Source organism: Cyanistes caeruleus, chromosome 2 (genome assembly GCF_971803275.1).
Source record: "Cyanistes caeruleus chromosome 2, bCyaCae1.hap1.1, whole genome shotgun sequence".
NCBI lineage: Eukaryota > Metazoa > Chordata > Aves > Passeriformes > Paridae > Cyanistes > Cyanistes caeruleus.
The window spans coordinates 21,904,584-21,923,527 of NC_141702.1; the positions used below are offsets into that span (position 1 = coordinate 21,904,584).

At 33.8% G+C, this 18,944-nt stretch overlaps 1 protein-coding gene across 4 annotated transcripts in view; it reads right to left on the reverse strand.

The window, feature by feature from the left end:
* The window catches only part of CSMD1 (CUB and Sushi multiple domains 1), a 1,072,055-nt gene that overhangs the window by 159,065 nt on the left and 894,046 nt on the right, over positions 1 to 18,944 (reverse strand). For all 4 annotated transcript variants that reach the window (XM_086876027.1, XM_086876026.1, XM_086876028.1 and 1 more), the window contains exons 25-30: positions 18,582 to 18,708; positions 16,574 to 16,776; positions 8,241 to 8,432; positions 5,976 to 6,114; positions 3,655 to 3,842; positions 1,670 to 1,864 (exon numbers count right to left, since the gene is read on the reverse strand). In XM_086876027.1, coding sequence (XP_086732153.1) covers positions 1,670 to 1,864; positions 3,655 to 3,842; positions 5,976 to 6,114; positions 8,241 to 8,432; positions 16,574 to 16,776; positions 18,582 to 18,708 — 1,044 coding nt within the window. The remainder of the gene's footprint in view (positions 1 to 1,669; positions 1,865 to 3,654; positions 3,843 to 5,975; positions 6,115 to 8,240; positions 8,433 to 16,573; positions 16,777 to 18,581; positions 18,709 to 18,944) is intronic.

Consider the following 18,944-nt stretch of genomic DNA (forward strand, 5'->3'; position numbering starts at 1 on the left):
CTGGAAATGTGGCAGAGTAAGGGACAGATGGAGTGGCTATTTTCAAGTTCAAACATCTCCTTGTGTTGGATATTAAGTAAATAGATTTCTGTACACTGTACAGAAGAAATGTATTTTTGTATTTTGAAAACAAAGTATTGCTGGCAGTCTTCTCACATTTTGGAAAAGTCTGGCTTCCTATCAAAATCTTCATTAAAATATAAGTCTTGTATTTAAATTAGTTACATGCAATTCAGTGCTCTTTTTATTGTGAGAAATGATTTCATTAAAAACTGTAGTTTTCAACAGAATAACAGATTGGTGTAAGAAGTTATGTCACCCAAGAAACCAATAATGGAATTATTTTATAAATAAATAAATGGATAAATAAGGTTATTTAAAAACAGTATAGTCACATTAATTTGCTTTTAAGCAAGGAAAATATCATTCTACTATAAGGAAGAAAGTAAGTCACTGTTACCCTGCCGTGGGCATCTTGCATATAGCAGAGTACAATTTAACAGCTTCCTGGAAACTGACTCAGAGGAGGAGGTGTGGCCCAGGTGGACAAGAAGGCCACTGATGTGGGTCTATGAGAGTTCCCTGTTATTGACTCCTGGCTCTGCAGGCCTGGCTCATGTGCTGTGGAGCTCTGCAAGTGAGTGAGCCTGTGCTTTGGACATCCTTGGCTCTTAGCCCTTGTGGAGCAGACCTGCTCTTTCTGCTCCCTGACAGGTCTTTAAAATCATGCTTGAAATTTCTGCACAAGTTTGACTTCCTTATACAAAAAGGCAGCAATTAATACTACAAATCCACGTCTTCTCTTAGCTGCTTATATGAATTATTCAAAAATCCAATGTAATGACAGAAGATGAGGAGTTCAATCTATCAGTAGGCAGAATAGGATTATGTGGCTGAGGTGAAACTCAAATATCACAAGGAATTAGTTCATGGTATGAATTTAAAAACTTCTCTATTTTCTTCTCTTCTTGCTTTGAGGATATCAGAAACTGATTAACACATGAAATTCTCAAGTCTTGAACATTTCTTTGCAATGAAAGCATATCACTTTTACTTAACTTAAAACAATCTCTAATGTGTTGGAGTTATAGAAATGTTTCCTTCATAATTATGTTTTTCTATAATTAAAAATCTAAAATTATGCAGAAGATTATTTTTCAACATAAATAAATTAGTAATTTATAGATTTTATTAACGAATATGTAACTTCTTTTTGATTTTTTAAAATTTTTTTATATACATACATATGTATATACATATACACAAGAAAAACACTGGAACCAAGAATAGAGGATAAATTAGCCACAGTTCTTAAATGTCATTTTAATTTTCTTCCTCAGTAACTATAATTCTTATTCCAAGGTGAAAATTACTGCAGTATTGAGATGGTTGTGGTAGCTATTCTAAATAATACTCGGTGTCTAAAGAATCTTACATATTATATTTCAACCATTAAATGAACACGTGTTGATTCCAGACTTTAAAGATATTTTTAAATACTTAATACATTATTGACAAAGCTATAGTCCAATACTCAATTCTCATTTTTATGCCTCATTTTTTACACCAGATGTATGAATACACTATTTCTGTAGTGTAAATAGCCTCAGGGACTGAGAAATTGAATTTGCTGGGTGGGCAAGGGAAGTGGTAAGAAAACAGTACATACCATTACAAGATGGCAATGCTCTGTTCCAAGCTGGCTTTCCATCTGCACCAATTACACATGTTATAGTTGAAGGTTCAATAATCTTATATCCAGAATCACACTGGTAAGTAATAGTTGAACCAAGCTTAAAGTCTGTTCCAATTCTTGTGCCGTTCATGATGTTTCCAGGATCAAAACAAGCTTCCCGTGGCTTTTCTGTTAAAATTAATTACAGTAAATCTACATACATTTTCAATTTAAAAAAAAAACAACAAAAAACCCTCAAACTATTACCAGTGGTTTTTTTCAGTCAGTTTAAATTATTCAACATCTTATTAATATATTATTCTTGTTGAATCATGGATCATGGATGTTTGCTTAAGACTGATTATCTGGAAGAGGTAAGTCTAATGAAGCTGAAGCTGAATGACTCCAACAAAGTTTAGTATTTAGAAGAAAAATGCCCAGTTCTAGAATTCACCACTTCTATATATAAAAGGAGGAAGACTACAGAAAATGTGGGTCCTCTCCAGCAAGAAATGGTAGACCTGCTTACCCAGGACATAGAAAAGGCTGAGGCAGTCAACCACAAGGGCACGTAGCAACATGACAAGAGAGAGTGATGACAAACTGAATGAGGGTAGGTTTAGATAAGGATGTAACCCTTTACTCATGAGGATGGTGAGGCACTGGAACAGATTGATTTGGATGTCCCTTCCCTGGAAGTGTTCAAGGTCAGGTTGGATGGAGCTTTGAGTAACCAAGTCTAGAGGAAGGTGTCCCTACCATGGCAGGGGGGTTGAAACTAGGTGATCTTTAAGTCTCTTCCAACTCAAAGTGTTCCATAATTTTATGCATTTTATATAAAGTACTGAATAATATATGTAAGAAAAATAATAAATTATTACATTTTTAAAATATGGTATTCTTTCCTTGTATCTTTTATTTTTATCTCATTATAATTTCATTCAACTTTCAGTTGCATAGAGGAACTCATATCACACTGCTGAGGACAAAAAATAGACATAGAGTAAAAATGTGTATGCACATTTTCAATCGCCATATTTATCTCTTTATCTCCTTCTGCTCAGCATCTCATTCTCTTTCCTTGCAGACTTCCTGGAACAAATTATTTTCCCATTTTTTTTTATATTTTGCTTAGACAGGGACAAAAAGTCTAAGATTTCATTTATGGCAATATGAAAGTTACTTTGGGAAGAGGAACCTTGCACACATGGAGAATAATGTGTGATGCTGGATGACAGATGAAGAATAAATATAAAAATTATTTTTTAGTTCTTTTTCACTTTTATGGGTATATTTTTTCTGCATTTCTTAGATCTTTTTGTCCTTCATTTTTGACATGTACATTAATGTGGTCTGCTTCAATTGTCAAGAATAAGAAGCTGAGACAGCACTTCTGCTGCTGAAAGACAGCTTGATGAAACTCAGCAAAGATTATAATCAAGCCACAGACAACATCTGTGACTGGAAAAGAAATCAGCATCACCAGTGATTGTCTGGTTTTAATAAACAGTCAGCATAACCCAGTCTCTATCTAGAAAGTGGCACACCCTCCAAAAAAAATGCAAATACCATCCAGTAGTATTCAAAATGCATTTGTAGATTCAAAACAGTATGGAAAGGAAAATGTATTTGTATGTATTGATGAGAAAGAAGAAGCAGTCAGGTGGTCTTCTTGGGTAAGATAATTTCACTATTATCATTTTCCAAGTGTTACTTTTGATGTGCATCTTCTACCTATTTTTTTTTTTTTTTTCCTCTGGAAGGTGAATATGTGCATAAGTGATGTGAAAGAGATTTCATTAAATAAGATTTCTGTGTTCCTTCACATATTAACAGAAAATAGTTTTTAAAACATACATTAATGCATAAAGGCATTTGGCAGTTCAGTTATGAGTACATACAGAAGTAAACAGATTTGAGTCTCAATAACTACTAAGTAACATTTTTTCCTTTTATTTAGACTACTTTGAGAACAGTACCTTTATAGTCAATGGCAAATCCTGACATTCCAACAGAAGCATCACTGCGAAAAGCCAGAAACAGACTGTTACCACTGCTCTCTATTCTTTCAGGAGCCTGTGAGCCTTGAAAACTGCCAATTAGAGGACTGTTGGAATCTTCTCCTTCATAAATATGTAGAAAATCATAACTGGGTTCCATATTGAAGCTGAAAATAAAGGGAAAAAATAATTAAGTCTTCAGGGTTTTTTTTAATGAGTTAAACATTACTGTGACTGTAGTTGCCAATTTTCTGCCTAACACATTTTCTTCCCCAGAAATAATTTTTTTTTTTAAATATGATTCACAGTAAAAATTCACAGTGGAGTTCTTTTTATCTAGTTATTGATATGAACACATTCAGCTTTTCAAAAGCCATTATGAATATTATCCTACCTATGTTAAACACCTTTCTCAAGATCATGGAATCATGATTAAGAAAGTTTGCCTATTACCAAAAGACCAGAGGAATGATCCAGAAAAAAGCTTGAAATAAAAATCCAGCTTTTATTTGGCTGAACTGGATGATACTAAATCTACTAACCACTACAAATATATTTATCATTTTTGCTAAGATAGATAATTTTTAATTGAGAATTTTATAAATGGTAAAAGGAATAGAGACCTAGAGACCAAAACCAAGGAAAATCAAACTGTACAGAGCAATAGTTTTCAATCTTTCTGTAGGAAACACACATTTCTCTAATGCATCTCTCTATTCTCAGTCCACATTCACACCCTGTGTAGACACTGCTGTCTTCTCAAAGCCAGTTCCTTGAAAGAGCATAGGCCTAGCTCTAGCATACTGCCCAAGATTGAGAAAGGTTAGGTGAAATGAACAGAAAATGGTATGTTAAGTAGGTTTTTCAGATAGCAAAGAAATATTATTTCTTCTGCTCTCTATTTCATCTGCCCAAAGTTGTGGGAGTCTGGAGAGGTCCCTGCTCTCTGGAAGGTGGCCAATATTACCATAATTTACAAGAAGGATGTGAAAGAAGATCCAGGGAACTCCAGGCCTGTCTAACCTCAGCTACCAAAAAGTGTGCATATTACCAGACTGAAACCATTTAGAAAATTTATTGGAAATACAGCATAAATGGAAAATTCCATCATATTGCTCACACTGTACTCCCTACAATAATACAAACAAATCTGAGTACTAAGTAACTGTAAGTTTCTTTCATTTTTGAAACTGAGCATTTGAGTTATCCACAGAAATATGCCACTTACTCTATCTGTCATATGACATCTTCAAGTGTGTAATTAGTGGAGAACTATTCTTGTCCCTTAATGTTATTTGATCAAAAAGCAGAATAACAGAATTACTGTATTTTTCTTATTATGTAATTTCAAGTACCTTAGGATTCCAATCTTTAATTTTGTGTCTATCAATAGCTTTTAGAAAATAAACTGCAGCCCATAATTAAAGAAACTGGGGTTTTTTTGTTGGTTTTTTTTCTTATTTTTTTGGTTTGGTGTTTTTGGTGTTTGGTGCTTGGTGTTTGTTTGTTGTTGTTGTTGTTCTGGTGTTATGTTGCTTTTTTTTCACAGAAAGGGTACAAATATTATATAGCAAGCTTCTCAACATGCCACCATATCTTCCTAAAAGAATCACAGCTGAACAATATTCCACTGAATTTGAGAGCATTGTTATCATTCTCAGCTTTAAATTCCCACTTAAAACACAGTATCAAAAAATGAAAAAAAATTGCATTTGCATACATAGATATAGCAAGCCAGATGATTGTATAGGACTGAATATGACTACATCCATGACCTTCAACTCGTAAAAATCTATGCAACACATATTGGTTGATTATGGAACACAGAGGAAACAATTAAAATTATGCTACAACATTATCTCAGTGTCTTTTATGTCTTGAATAAGTAGAACAATATTTTTTCTTATTTAAGCACTTTGAAGAAAGTATATTTAGGCTGTATTTCTAAGAACCTGAAAGAACTGCCTTACAGATAGAATTTCCACTACATTCTAAGTCTTGACTCTTAGTTGCTTACAGCATAAATGAAGAATTTCTACAAGTTGATATGGTCTTTCAAAGATTTTTATTTGATACATCACAGAAAGTTTTGTTCCTTAGGAATATATTGGATAGAAAATGTACCATATAGCTATGTATTTTTCTTTTACATTGTTTGGAATGAATGGTAATATTAAATATGTGCTCCAGGATGTAGCCAGAGAATTTAATTGGAAAGTTTGGGAAATTATAAATATTGCTATTTTTAGATTTGACATTTAAAACCCTTTAAAACAGAGGCATTCATTGAGAAATGGTACCTTTTGAATATCAAGGCAATGACAAAGTCAGGGTTTACTTTTATTCTCCAGTCACATTCTTTCCCAGGAGGATAAGGCTGTGGATAGTTAGGTGATAAAATAACTCCTGCTGGGCCTGTCAGGTTCCCTCCACATGCAGCTGTCACAATGCAAAAAGAAACAGGAATATGGTCACGTGTCAAATTCACAAGCACATATCAGCTGTTAAGTAGGAGCAAAATTCCTTCTATATTTACCAAAATTAATAATATTTTTTTTAAAACAAAGAACTATCACATCCTCTTAGCAAAAAAATTCCAAATTTCCTTTTAAAAAAGTGACCTCTATTCATATTCAAAAGCGGTTCAAGAAGAAATCTTTCTAAAGGAATAAATATACGAAGTTAAATAGGAAGTCCTTTATATTTTTGGTATTACTTCATCCTGTGTCTATCATGCTGAAAATTTCATATGTACTGGAAGTACTGTAAGAACTGGGAAAGCTCAATAGTAGCACTTAGGTTGCAGTTTCTATTGACCATAGATATTGCAGAAACCAGTTTGATTTACTTAGCAAAGATATTACCCAAATAAAAAATCAAATACATTCATTTAGTTACTGTGAGTTGAACTTTTATACAGATAAGGAATCCTGCTCTTGTTGATGATAATCACATCTACAAAGTCTAGCAAAAGTAAGTCTAAGAAAAAAGTAGTCAAGACAGGCTTCATCTACATTACGAGTAAACTAAATTAAGAGAAACATATTTATAGTGCAAACTGGTTGGTACTAAGGATTTGGAATTTACACTAAACATTTTAAATAGATTTCTTTACAGGCCATTCCATTTATAAGTCAGCATACTAAAGTAAGGACTTTATGAAAATTTTGAAAATTATAGAAAATTACTTTACAGAACTCGTAAAGTTTCTTCTGTTGTCATGTCTACACTAAAGATTACTTTAATCTGCTTTCCTCTTCAAAGTCACCTTGAGGATATGGAAGAATAACAGTAACTATGTATATATTTTTTTGCCCAAAGGGATTCTCCCTTTTTTTCTGTCTTATTTCCTTCTTTCTTTTAGGTTTGTTTTGTTGGGGTTTTATATAGCCTGTAAAGAAATATGGAGTAATTATAATTGCTATCTAAAATAAAAATATGAATCTTCTAGATTTAGATACGACATAGATATTTTTTCTTTAGATATTTACTTTGTGAACATTCCCAATATGTAGTGTACAAAGCAGTATGAAAATGCTTACTAAACAAGTAAGCATTTTCATACTGCTTTGTACACTACACATAAGATATACAGAAGACAGTACGCAGCTTAGGTGCTTCTCCAATTTTGTTACATGATATGGAGTCAGAGAACTGATCCTCCATTGTCTTGAAACCTTCATAGTATTTTTACTTCAGAGAAACAGAGGGACTGCTGTTGTTTAGAGATATGCTATTTTGTAAAGTGACTCTCCAAACTGTCTTGTAGAAAGAAAAAGCATTGTGTTTATGCAAATGATATTGCATTTGGGTTCTAGGATTGCTAAAATAAGTCTTCATTTAATTATAAATCAGCAGGCAACAAAATAACGAGGATTAAAAAGATTACTATGCCTAGCAGATAAATTTACAGATGTTGATTACTCCTAGAAAACCCACCTTAATGACCTTAAAAATAAAACTCAGCAAAAGTTCTAAGCCTGCAAATATTGTCTACTGAGAAAATCCTCAGTGAAACCTTTATACAATCTAGCACTACAGATACACCCTCTCCTGGTGCTACGGAAATATATCTAATTTCTTTCAACAGCATTGTCACTTGGATCCCCTTCTCTGCATTTACTTTTCCCAATAAGTATCCATCTTCCAAGGTATTGCACAGGATGGTTATTTAATCTGTAAGATAACTCAGAAATATATATATATATATAAATATTTTCAGAATAAATAATGTATTAGAGTTTAAGTAACCAAACTATTACATAGAACATTCTAGTGAAATAATTTCAACATGAATTTTTTTATCCAAATCACCATTTCTTTTTATTTATTTATATTAGATTTTGTAATTTTTAAACTTTTATGAAGCTATAACAATAAAGTAAGTTAAATCACACCCAAAAATCCTGTTAATCAAGGGAACAAGACTGACATTGTCTGTAAGCACAAAATAACTGAGCTTTGCCAAGATCATCACTCTAGCATTAGCACCATATGCAGAATTATTGAACAAGAAATGCAGTCTGTGTTAGTCCTAAATAGAGACTAACATCTCATCTTCGTACCTATGCATGTAGGGGGATCAGGCTGCCAAAAGAATCGGTTGTTCAGTTGCACACAGGTAATTTTGGCCTGCCCTTGCAGCTGATAGCCTGGGTCACACTGGAAGGTGGTGGTGTCTCCAGGTTCCCTGCTGTCTCCATATCTAGTGCCATTCTGTGGTGTCCCAGGATCATTACAAGTTGATGCAATGGAAGCTGCAAGGGAATGATGAAATAAAAGATGTAAGGCAGAGATACTTGCTCTGCATAATTAAATGCACAACATGTTCACATGTTCATCAGCACAGCATTCCAACCAGAGACAGTTTTATTTACTCTTCAGGTAATGCAGGAAGGCATTTTGTTTCTTTACTTTTACAAAAATCTGCCCTGAGATACATCATGATTATGCTGACTTGCTGTCAGTATCTTTGGTATAAAATATGGACTGGTTTTGTCCAGTTAACACATCAAAAGAACTATTAACTCCTTTACTCAGTTTAATATTCTGGTTATCAAAATAGATTTGACTCCTTTTGCACAATAGGGTAAGTATCAAAATAGATTTGACTCCTTTTGCACAATAGGGTAAGTATCATGTTGTAAATAATATTGTTTATAGTCCTACTATCCTGCAGCATGCAAATGCTCTTTACTCATCTAGCTAAATCAAAAGCAGTTTATGCAGCCCTGAAGTTTTCATTTCAGGGGCAAGTAAAGTCTTTCTTAGAGAACATTTAAACTGAATGTTAAAAAAATGTCTCACTTATGATCAGTTTCCCATAGCCGGGTATGGATTTTGCTTTCTGAAAGAATAAATTATTTAAAAAGCAATGTTAAACTAAGCAGAGAAATCACTATGGCATGACTTAAAGCAAATAATCACCCAGAAAGTGGATACACAAATATACATATACTATGGATTTCTGGAAGATGCCAGGTCTCTTCTGGCTTCAGGTTCTCTTCTACTGGCTTCAGGTATTCAGACATCTTGAGCTGCAATAAACTTTGCAGTCTTCCAAAGGAACAGAGGTCTGTCTCTGGAGACTATTGTCCTTAATGAATTGTACTCTCTTTCCTTCCAGTCCTTACCCAAACACATTTTTCAAAGAACTGACTACAACTGTGAACAAAACCCAAAATAGGAAGTCATAAATCCAGTCATGTTGCAGTTCCCATTAATGGTACTGGTGTCTACAACCAGTATGCAACCTTCCTGACCATAATAATTCAGTTTCTGAATTAACATCTGCATCTTTGGATTGTTCCTATATGTAAATGAAGTAAAAGATGTGATAGGTTTTTAACTGTGGTGAACTTTTTTCCACTAGGAATTAAAGTAATAGCTGTCACTGCTAATGAGTACTGTGTAAGGATTCCCCAGGCACCACTCTGACAATTTATGTGACACCCCATCGTAGTTCAGTTTAGTAAAAGTATGTTTGGCCACAAGGGAATGAAAGCATGGTCACGACCTCAGAGAAGTTTTTCCTGATTTGACAGACAACAAAATCTCTGAACAATGGATTGCTGCAGTGCATATCTGTTAAAGACTTGCAGTTCTTCCAAATAAATAAGCACAAGCCTATTTCTGTCATTAATTGGTGTCTTTTTTTTAACATATCTCTGAATAATTTTTTTCTTAAAAGGTTATGGTATTTAATATCTCAGCAAACAACATTTTTCCCATTTTAACTGTGTCAAGTAATTAGAAAGGACCGATGTCTTCTAATATTAATTTTACTGTTAATCTCCATTTCTCATATACAAAGTTCTAAATTTAAAAAATTATCACTGGTATTTATTAAACATCAAAATGTTCTTTATAGTTTTGGTCTTGCAGCCTCAGAACATTTACAAATTTACAAAAATTCTTTTTATGTATTTGAAACCAGTGACCTTTTTATTGTGCCAAATAACACTTGATCCTAATTAAATAGAACACCAAACATTTAAGCACTGATGTGTCATCTAGTATAGTGAACATTTAGACAAACTGTCAACTTTTCAACTTGCCTCCTTTCCAAGTTGTTTTACTTCTCAAGAATCCCAAGAGATTCTGTAACTGCATGACAATTACAATTCTGATATTTCTTCATTTGGTATTTTGCAAATATCTGAAGGGTATAGAGGTCATATGCATTTATAAGTAATCCAGAAATTAAAAATCACCAGCTTTCTGTCACTGCTCTTCTTTTATAGCATTTAACAAGTACAACATACACACTATAAAACAAGGAAAGCAATAACTACTTTTTAGGCTGAAGGATGTAAAATCAAACTAACTTACATAGTTGGACTTGAAAAAAATTACTGAGAAAAATTTGATTCCTAAAATGGCATAGCCAGGAGATGAGATGTGAATGCCACTAAGCTGGAAAATAAGTAATTGCTGCTTCTCAGCTCTTGCATATGTGCTCTAGGCCTTAAGCTTAGATGATACTCAGTGAATTATAGAGTAATTCTCTATGCAGATTTCCCATCTCTTACTGTCTCATCTGCTCAGACGGAACAAGATTCTATGTTCATTAAAGATGAAATTCAGAGGTAGGTTCTAGAAGAACAGACAGCTGGGAAAACCACCAGATTGCCAAGGAGTTTTCAGACATCCATAGGTAGACAGCCACTGTGTTAAACCTTCCTGACTAATTAAAGAATCTTTCACAGTCTTATTTTAGATTTTATTTTGTATGTGGTCCTCAAATTATCTTTCAAAGTTGATTAAAATTTGAACTGAAAATCAAAAGAAGACTGCTTTTGAGAATATGACACTGTCTATTTGCATGCCTGTAAACCTGGGAGCAAAATGGTAGATGTTTGTCTAATTTATCTTTTACATAATTTTCAGTTTATATTCTCTTGTAACTCAAGGAAGTAAAATCATCCCTATAATTTTCACTATGTCTGTGGTTGCAATCACGTAAGCCATTTGCTGTAGGGCTGTGCTACAGACACCATTTTATTTCAAGTCCACATGGATATAAAACAATATGGACTTTTCCAGGCTTTTAAATTGAACAAGCTTCTCCTGTTTAGTGCATTGTTTGCATAATAATAAGCTTGAAAAAGAATTATGCATATCAAAGCTGTGGCATACATGGATTTGCAGTGATTTCCAAGTAATATTGTGAAACATCAAAGAATGTTCACTCTCCAAGAAATAATTCAAATAATGTGTAAATGTTCAGATTAAGTACTGTGCAAATTAGCATCAACAATGTATTTGAATGTCATTTTTTGTCCAAGAATGTAAAAAAAAAGAAACCCAAATGCCAGTGTAGCCTCTTTATTAAAGTTTGGAGCACAAAAGCTCATAAGTTTAGAGATAACCACCAAAGCAACCTACAAGATTCATATTTGCTTAGTTCCACAGGAACCAAATGAAGATCTGCTTCCCTGCATGAGGCTGAGGATGCCTTCCCCAGGCCATGGATTAGATGATGGATAGGAGTGCAGTGACTGTTTCATTACCATGTTTTCATCACCATGTTATTGTAACCATGAAATGCAACGTTTATCAGACAGCAAAAACCACTGAACTGTGAAATTATTAGGTTACAGACTTGAAAAGTGCTGAATTCTGATGTCTTGTGTCCTTTTATTTTTGTTTTAACAAGGGATAGCTTTACGGATTTCATTTTTAGTGAACTCAAAATTTATTTAGTTAAGTAAGACAGATACTTGATTATGCATTATGCATTGTAAATTTCTTTAAAAATATTTTTTGTACTAGCTTTCCCCAAAAATTTAATTGTGAATCAATCTGGAACAACTGCATGATGAATTCTAACAATGAAGATTCTGTCATGGAAATACTTATACTACTTAAATGTGACAATTTAGGCCATTAGGCAAGTGATTAAAAGATATTTCAACAGTAAAGGAACAATTTTCAAGACAACAGTACTCAGTTCAATACAGGTGGCACAGTTACTGTATAAGTTGCTGAAGACAAATTATCAAAGGAATTGCAAAGCTAGACAAAAGCAGAACTCATTCCTTAAACAGGTTTGTCACATAAAGCCCAGTGCCATTAGGAATAACCAAATAGCTGATAGTTAAGCTTTTGCCAGAGGAAGGGAGTTCTCAACAGTGATGTCAGCATCTGACAGAATAATTTCCAAATAATTGTTATAATTACAATTAGTGTAAGTTGCTTACTTTTATAATCATAATTGGTGACTTGTGTTGTTAAGTTAAAGTTAGGCACCTTTAGTCATCATTGCTTATCTCTGCATATACTTCAAGAGCAAAATTTAAAAATATTGAGAAAACAAGCAAACAAGAGAAAAATTAAAAGTGGACTAAACCAACTATAAAAGTTGTATAAAAGCCTTGGTTTTGTATCTTTGCTTTCAATAATATGAGCATCCAAAGTTCTTCTAATAAGACAGAAACAATATAATAAATTGAGAAAAAATGCTTAGCTACTTTATTAACATCTTGACAGTTGTTTTATACTACCAAAACAAAAGATCACATCTTTGCTTCTATGGAAGCAGAGATAGGCACATTTTTAATTAAAGTGGATGCTTACACAATACTATAACTAAGAAAAATTTACAGTACTGTAGAACCAGTGATAGGCATAGAAAATTATCATAGATATGTCTGACTCTAGAAAAGCTAGATATCTTTAAGTTTTGTTTTGTTTTGTTTTAATTTTAAGTGTGAATAAAATTCTTTGGTGTATTGTGGCAGCGGCCTCAGGGGAGACAAAGAGTTCCATTGTCCCACCCCAAACCCCTTGTGAAGGGCGGCCCAGGTGCTCTGATTGGGTTTGAGTCCCTGGGGGTTCTCCCTTGGTGTGCTTCTACTGGTCCCTGACCCTGAACTCCACCCTCAAAGGTGGGACCCTTGAGAGTTCTGTCCCTCAAAAACCCCTGCTGTGCCTCTGTTCAGGGCTCTCTGTTCTGGACCTGACTTTGTTCCCATGCTGAATAAATTGTTTCATGAACGGGAGCCCGGCTCGTTGGTGTTCCATGCTGGTCCCCAGAACCCTGCAGCTTCCCTGGATGAGATCCTGAGGTTGCTGACTGCAACAGTGTATGATTTGACTTGTGGACCAAAATCTGTAAAACCACCTAAAGAACTATAAACTCTTTTAGCTGAAGAAAAGGATACAGTTCTCTTAAGTTATAACAGCTGAGAATTTAGCTGAACAGAAAAAGGATTGACTGTAAGGCTGGAATTAATATTAGATATTTTTAAACTAAAGCTATCAGAGCCTGTAATAATGACAATATGATTAGAAACTTCCATTGCTGCTCCTATCATCTGTCACCTCTACTGTTTTTGCTAAATACCAAGTAAAAATATTATTCAGTTAGAAATAAAAACTCAAACTTCAGGTCAATAAAAGCAATATACCCATTAGCATGGGATCCAAGAGCTTTCAGAAGTCTAGAGTAGATTGAGATTTAACTTTCAGGGAAAAATTGATCTGCATTAACATAGGTGACTAGTCTCATTTCAGATGCCTTATCATATCCAAGGTATTAGCACAAGACTGGAAGGTAGGAGAAAAAAAAACTATGGTTCTGTGACCTTCTGCAGTGTCAGATGGAAACTAGCAGGGATACTTTATGGCATCTCAAAGGAAACTAGATACCTATGAAAAGACAGCATTCATTTCACCTGCCCTTAAATATTCAAAAGTTTGAAAATTACTATTAGTATATCTAGACCTGTAGCTGATCAGAAGAAAAAGGCAACTTTTGATGGAAATTTATCCTGTTTATCTTAGATATATAGGACATAATTAAGCTAGATTCGGTAGCACTTTTTAATGGTTAACTTCATTCATAAGTTTCTGTTGCCTTGTTCTTTGCAATAAAGAAGCCAAATGCCAAATCTTCCTTATACCCTTTTGCCAGAAAGAGTTGGTGGACATCACTGATAGCTTAAATGAATTTAACCCCCAGAGTAAAGATCAGTTTTGTACACTGAACTTCATTTTTTGTCCTTTTATGCACAACTAAATGGTAATTAGATTTTAATGAAAAGCATTAGACTGATTACAATTAACATAATCACTCTTGTCAGTTCATGTCCTCATGTTCTACATGCTGAGCTTAGTAGGCAAGACAGGGCACTTTAATGTTCAAACATTTTCCAAGATTCAGTTAATTATAAATTTTTTCTTTAAAATACCTCTAATTACATTTACAATCAACAGTAAGTAATTTATAGGTGATATTTTCTGATCTACCTTAAGTTACCTTCTCACAGCACCTCTTTTTTAGTCAGACTCATTTATGACATTCTGGAGTGCAAAGTATAAAGACTAATTAGCACATTCACAGTACAGTGAAACAAATTTTCCAGGTGAAAATTAGTGCTTTAATGTTTTGTCTTTAAGTTGCTTATTTGACCTGATACTCTGAAATGTATATCCTCTATCTGATCCCATAAAGGGCTGTTCACTCATCCCAATTGCATGATCCAATACAGAAGCTGTTTTACTGAAGGTTTTCCAATTCTGTGCAATTCTGAACCTGAAATTTACTTCTTCAATTATAATTAAGAGTTAAATACTCATTAACAGATGCAACACTTGAAAATCTGTCACATGACACGAAGACAAAAAACTTCACCAATTACCTTCATGGAACTTGTAACAAAATGTCTACATCTTCTGCAATTGCCAAAAAAAGAAAATATTTCAGCAATTCAGAAATCTTAAACAGAGAGTTACAAGCTACTAAAATACTGAAACGTCAATATTCTGTGCAGCTTTGCTACAAACTGTCAGGCAGTTTGATCACATGATGAATACTAAAGAATGTAAAGATTCTCACTTAGCCACAGATTGATTACTTTAAATCCTTTACAGGTCAAGGCAACAGTGGTCTGCTCATGCCTCAAGAAGACTAAAAAAACTAGTCTGATTTTTAAATTAAATAACTAAACATTAACATATTTCTTAAATGTTATTTTTTACTCCTTACAATTAAAAATTAGTAACACATTCCACTTGTCAAGCAGAGTAAATGAAACTATTTTCACTATACTTGAGCTCTCAGCTTTTCATCACTAATTCCAATTAATTCCAGTAAAATATTCTCTGCAATGGTCAGCATGATCACTCAGTGCATCCATCAGATATTATCCTAGGATGGGAAAATCACTTATTCTCTCTTAAAGCATTAAATTGTCTTCTACTTGCTCATAGTGCCACTGAAGTTTAAGGAATGTATTAGTAAACCAAACTGCTTAAACATTTCTGTCCTTTAAAAATCTGTGCATAAAGTTATTTTCATTTATTTGCTAGTCCTGACAAGAAAAAAACCCACTTTTATTTCCACAAATGTAAAACTTATTTTATTTTTTTTTTCAAAAAACAATGAATAGCAGCATATTACATAGCACACTGGTGAGAAACTTTAGAAACATTTATTTTGCTCTTTGTCTTTAATTCACTGTACATACTTTTAACTAGCTTTTTTGGCTTATGAAAGAGTGTTTTGGGGGAGGCAGATACAACTTTCAGAAGAATACAGGAAAATGAAGTAAATAGGTAAATCTGAAATGCATTAGAGACTTAGAGACTAGAAAAACCCCAAGTTTACATCTTCATCCAAATAATAATGACTGAAAGTTGATTAGAACCCTTTACTTCTGAATGATGTCATCTATGGAGAACAATAGTTCTACTCACACACATTAATTCATAATTTTCCTATGTCTTGATGAGAAATACATACATTATATTTAGACATATAAGGTGGCAATGACTGAATCAAAGACAGTGTCCTGTGTCCTACCGCCAGTCTTTAGGTCAAAATAACAAAGAAAAACTCCACATAGCCAGTTTTAAAATACTGATCACTTGAACAATATTGATCATAATTTCTCTATGAAAAGAGAAGCTTTCACTTTATACCTAAAGATCAATTTGATCAGTTTAATAAAAAATTTTAAAATGCATTTCAGTAATCATGCACCATGCAGACAATGTTCTGAGGAAAAAAAAAGCCAACCAACATAAACCATAGACATTAAATAATACATTGTGAGGTAACACTGGTGGGAATATTTAAAATATGGTGCAGAAGAAAAGTTTGTATGTGCAGACCCTATTTAACTTGTGAAGTATTGCTGATTAGATAAAGCTAGGTATGTGGTTGATGTGGAAAACCGGGAATAAAAAACCTAAAACAATCAATGTAAATCCAAAAATTCTCCCTAGTTGTAGCCATTTGCATAATCATCTAACATAATTAAAAATATAATCTCTTTTCTTCTAAAGACTGAGGAAGTTGCAAAAGAGTTGAGAAAGAGTTAATAAGTGTAGGAACAATGTATATGAATAGGGTATGAAATTATTATATTTGAGAAGAAAAATATTTACATACTTGAAAACTGGATGGAGAAGCCTGACTTGCTGATGAAGAAATCACTGTCAAATTGTAATGTTAATGAGTTGAAAGTGCTGTGAATATCCTCTGGAAGAGCTGAGCCACTCCACTCTTTGAGAAGTATGCTGCTCTCAACAGGCCCATCCCATACCTTCAAGATGTCATGAGCAACCTCAGTATCAAAAACAATAAAATGCAAACTGCAAAGAAAAAGTAAAAGTACTGTGCATTACTTGTTAAAGACAATTCCATGAAACTCCAAGCAGTCATTCCCAAATTGTAGTTTTAAGGTACTGTTTAGGACTGAAGACCTTCTGGTCCTGCAGAGTTACTAACTTTTACTCTTGAACAAGCTGGTCTTGTAAGAGTCATGAAGTTCTGTTTCACAAATGTCTGAATGACACAAAATGCCATTACGGGGCATAAGTCCTCAAGCCCTAATTTATAAGTCTATAAATTATCTTATTTTTATGATGAGTATTTTAAGGTGTACAAATTATGATTTGATCAAAGATTTCCCCTTTTTATTCAAATGAAGATAGCAAGAATGCTGTTTTGCTTGAATTATATGCAACTGAAAATATGTAGCAGCTACTAGACAGTAGAACACATAGCACAAGAGGTCCTGTCAGCATGGCATTTTCTTTCCTACACAAAAAAGAGAAAAATATTATAGATTGGCTTTTTGCTAAAATTCATAAAATCTAAAACTTGTATTATAATACAATAATCTGTATGTATCATCAGGTGAAGAATTATATTTACTAAGATGTTCAGGAATGTTATCTTATAAATCAAAATACGTGCATTGTCTCCAAGTCCTGAATGTTTACATTCTTAATACTGAAGAATTCTAATAGATAAATATCAAAATGTCTCCTTTTTTTGTTTCAAGTACTTATGCATTGACATTTCTTCATCTTATAAGTCATTAACTGGAAATTATTAATTTGAAAATTGTTATTTAAACAAAAATGATGCATTGAAAAAACCCATGATGGAGTAAATTCAGTATTTGGCTTAGTGAAACAGGATTACAAAAAAAGGGAGAAAAAAACCTCCCACTGAATAATTCGTCATTTTATTATATTGTTTTGCCTGTGAGTCCCTTTCCAATCAGAATATTCTGTGATTATTTTTGTCTTCCAGAGCAACACATTCTGAAGGCCTGCTCCTGAAGAGGTGGCTGGCTATCACCTACCAAAAGGCAATAGAGAATAAATCTTTTTTTTTCCTCTGCTTCCATGCATGGACCTTTGCTTTTGTTTTATTAAACTGAGTTTATTTTGACTCACAAGGGGTTTTGTCAACGTTATTTTCTCCCTCCCCCATCCTGCTGAGGAAGGACAATGTCAACCCACCACAGACATTTTCAGGGCCCAATGTGGGTCTTGATATGACATAAGTTTCGTATGAAGGTTCTATAGCTACAGTATCAAATAGGCGTCATGTTCCTGCGCAGGTCACGGGGTTTGTTGGTTTCACTGATTAACTCTTCATTTCGCTGAATTTGGGAATATGTTAATTCAAGTAATGGGCCTGTGCTTTGCCCAGGCACTGATGACCTTGGCGTGCTGGCAGAGCTATCTTGTGGGGAGGATGAGGGAATGCAACATTCTTTTTCTACCTGTGATTCATGGAAATTCATTCATTCATTATGTGGATTCCTGAGGTTCTTGTTCACCCTTATGTAAGTTGTTTAACACTACTAATTAACACTGAAACATATTCTGGGGTTTGTGGAATCTGGTGTTGTGCTGGTGCAAAATACAACTTCAGAGTGAGGTGATACTCAAATGAGCCTTGAATGCTGCTTATCTTGTCCCACATCCAGGGACTTTACACCTGAACAGGCAGGCAACCTTGGAAAACCGATGCAACACCTTATAGAAGGATACCTTGACTATGCCAGTAAAAACAAGCAGCTTGTGTAGAAAAATATGAGAATGACAAAAAATTTATAAAATACTGAAGCTAACCAGAGACATTGAAATTAAGCATGTACCTTATTGTCTTCCCTGGATCTGCTTCAATAATCCAAGTGCAATGGAGATTGTTGTCATATGGTGCTGGGTAACCAGGGGACAAAATACGTCCCGATGTAGCAGCATGAATTTGACCACCACACTCAGCTGCAAAATAAGGATTAAATTTCTAATGACACCATAGTAATTGGCACTTCCATTTTCCATCCATTCCACATCTCTGTCTTTTCTAAAAAGTTAACCTAATACTTCTGAAGTATTGCACATATATACAAACCAAGACATGTACATAAGTTAAAAATGAACACAATGATCTCATTCCTACATTGTTATAAAGAAATAAAGCATAATTCTATAATTCTGTTCATCAACTGACCAGACTG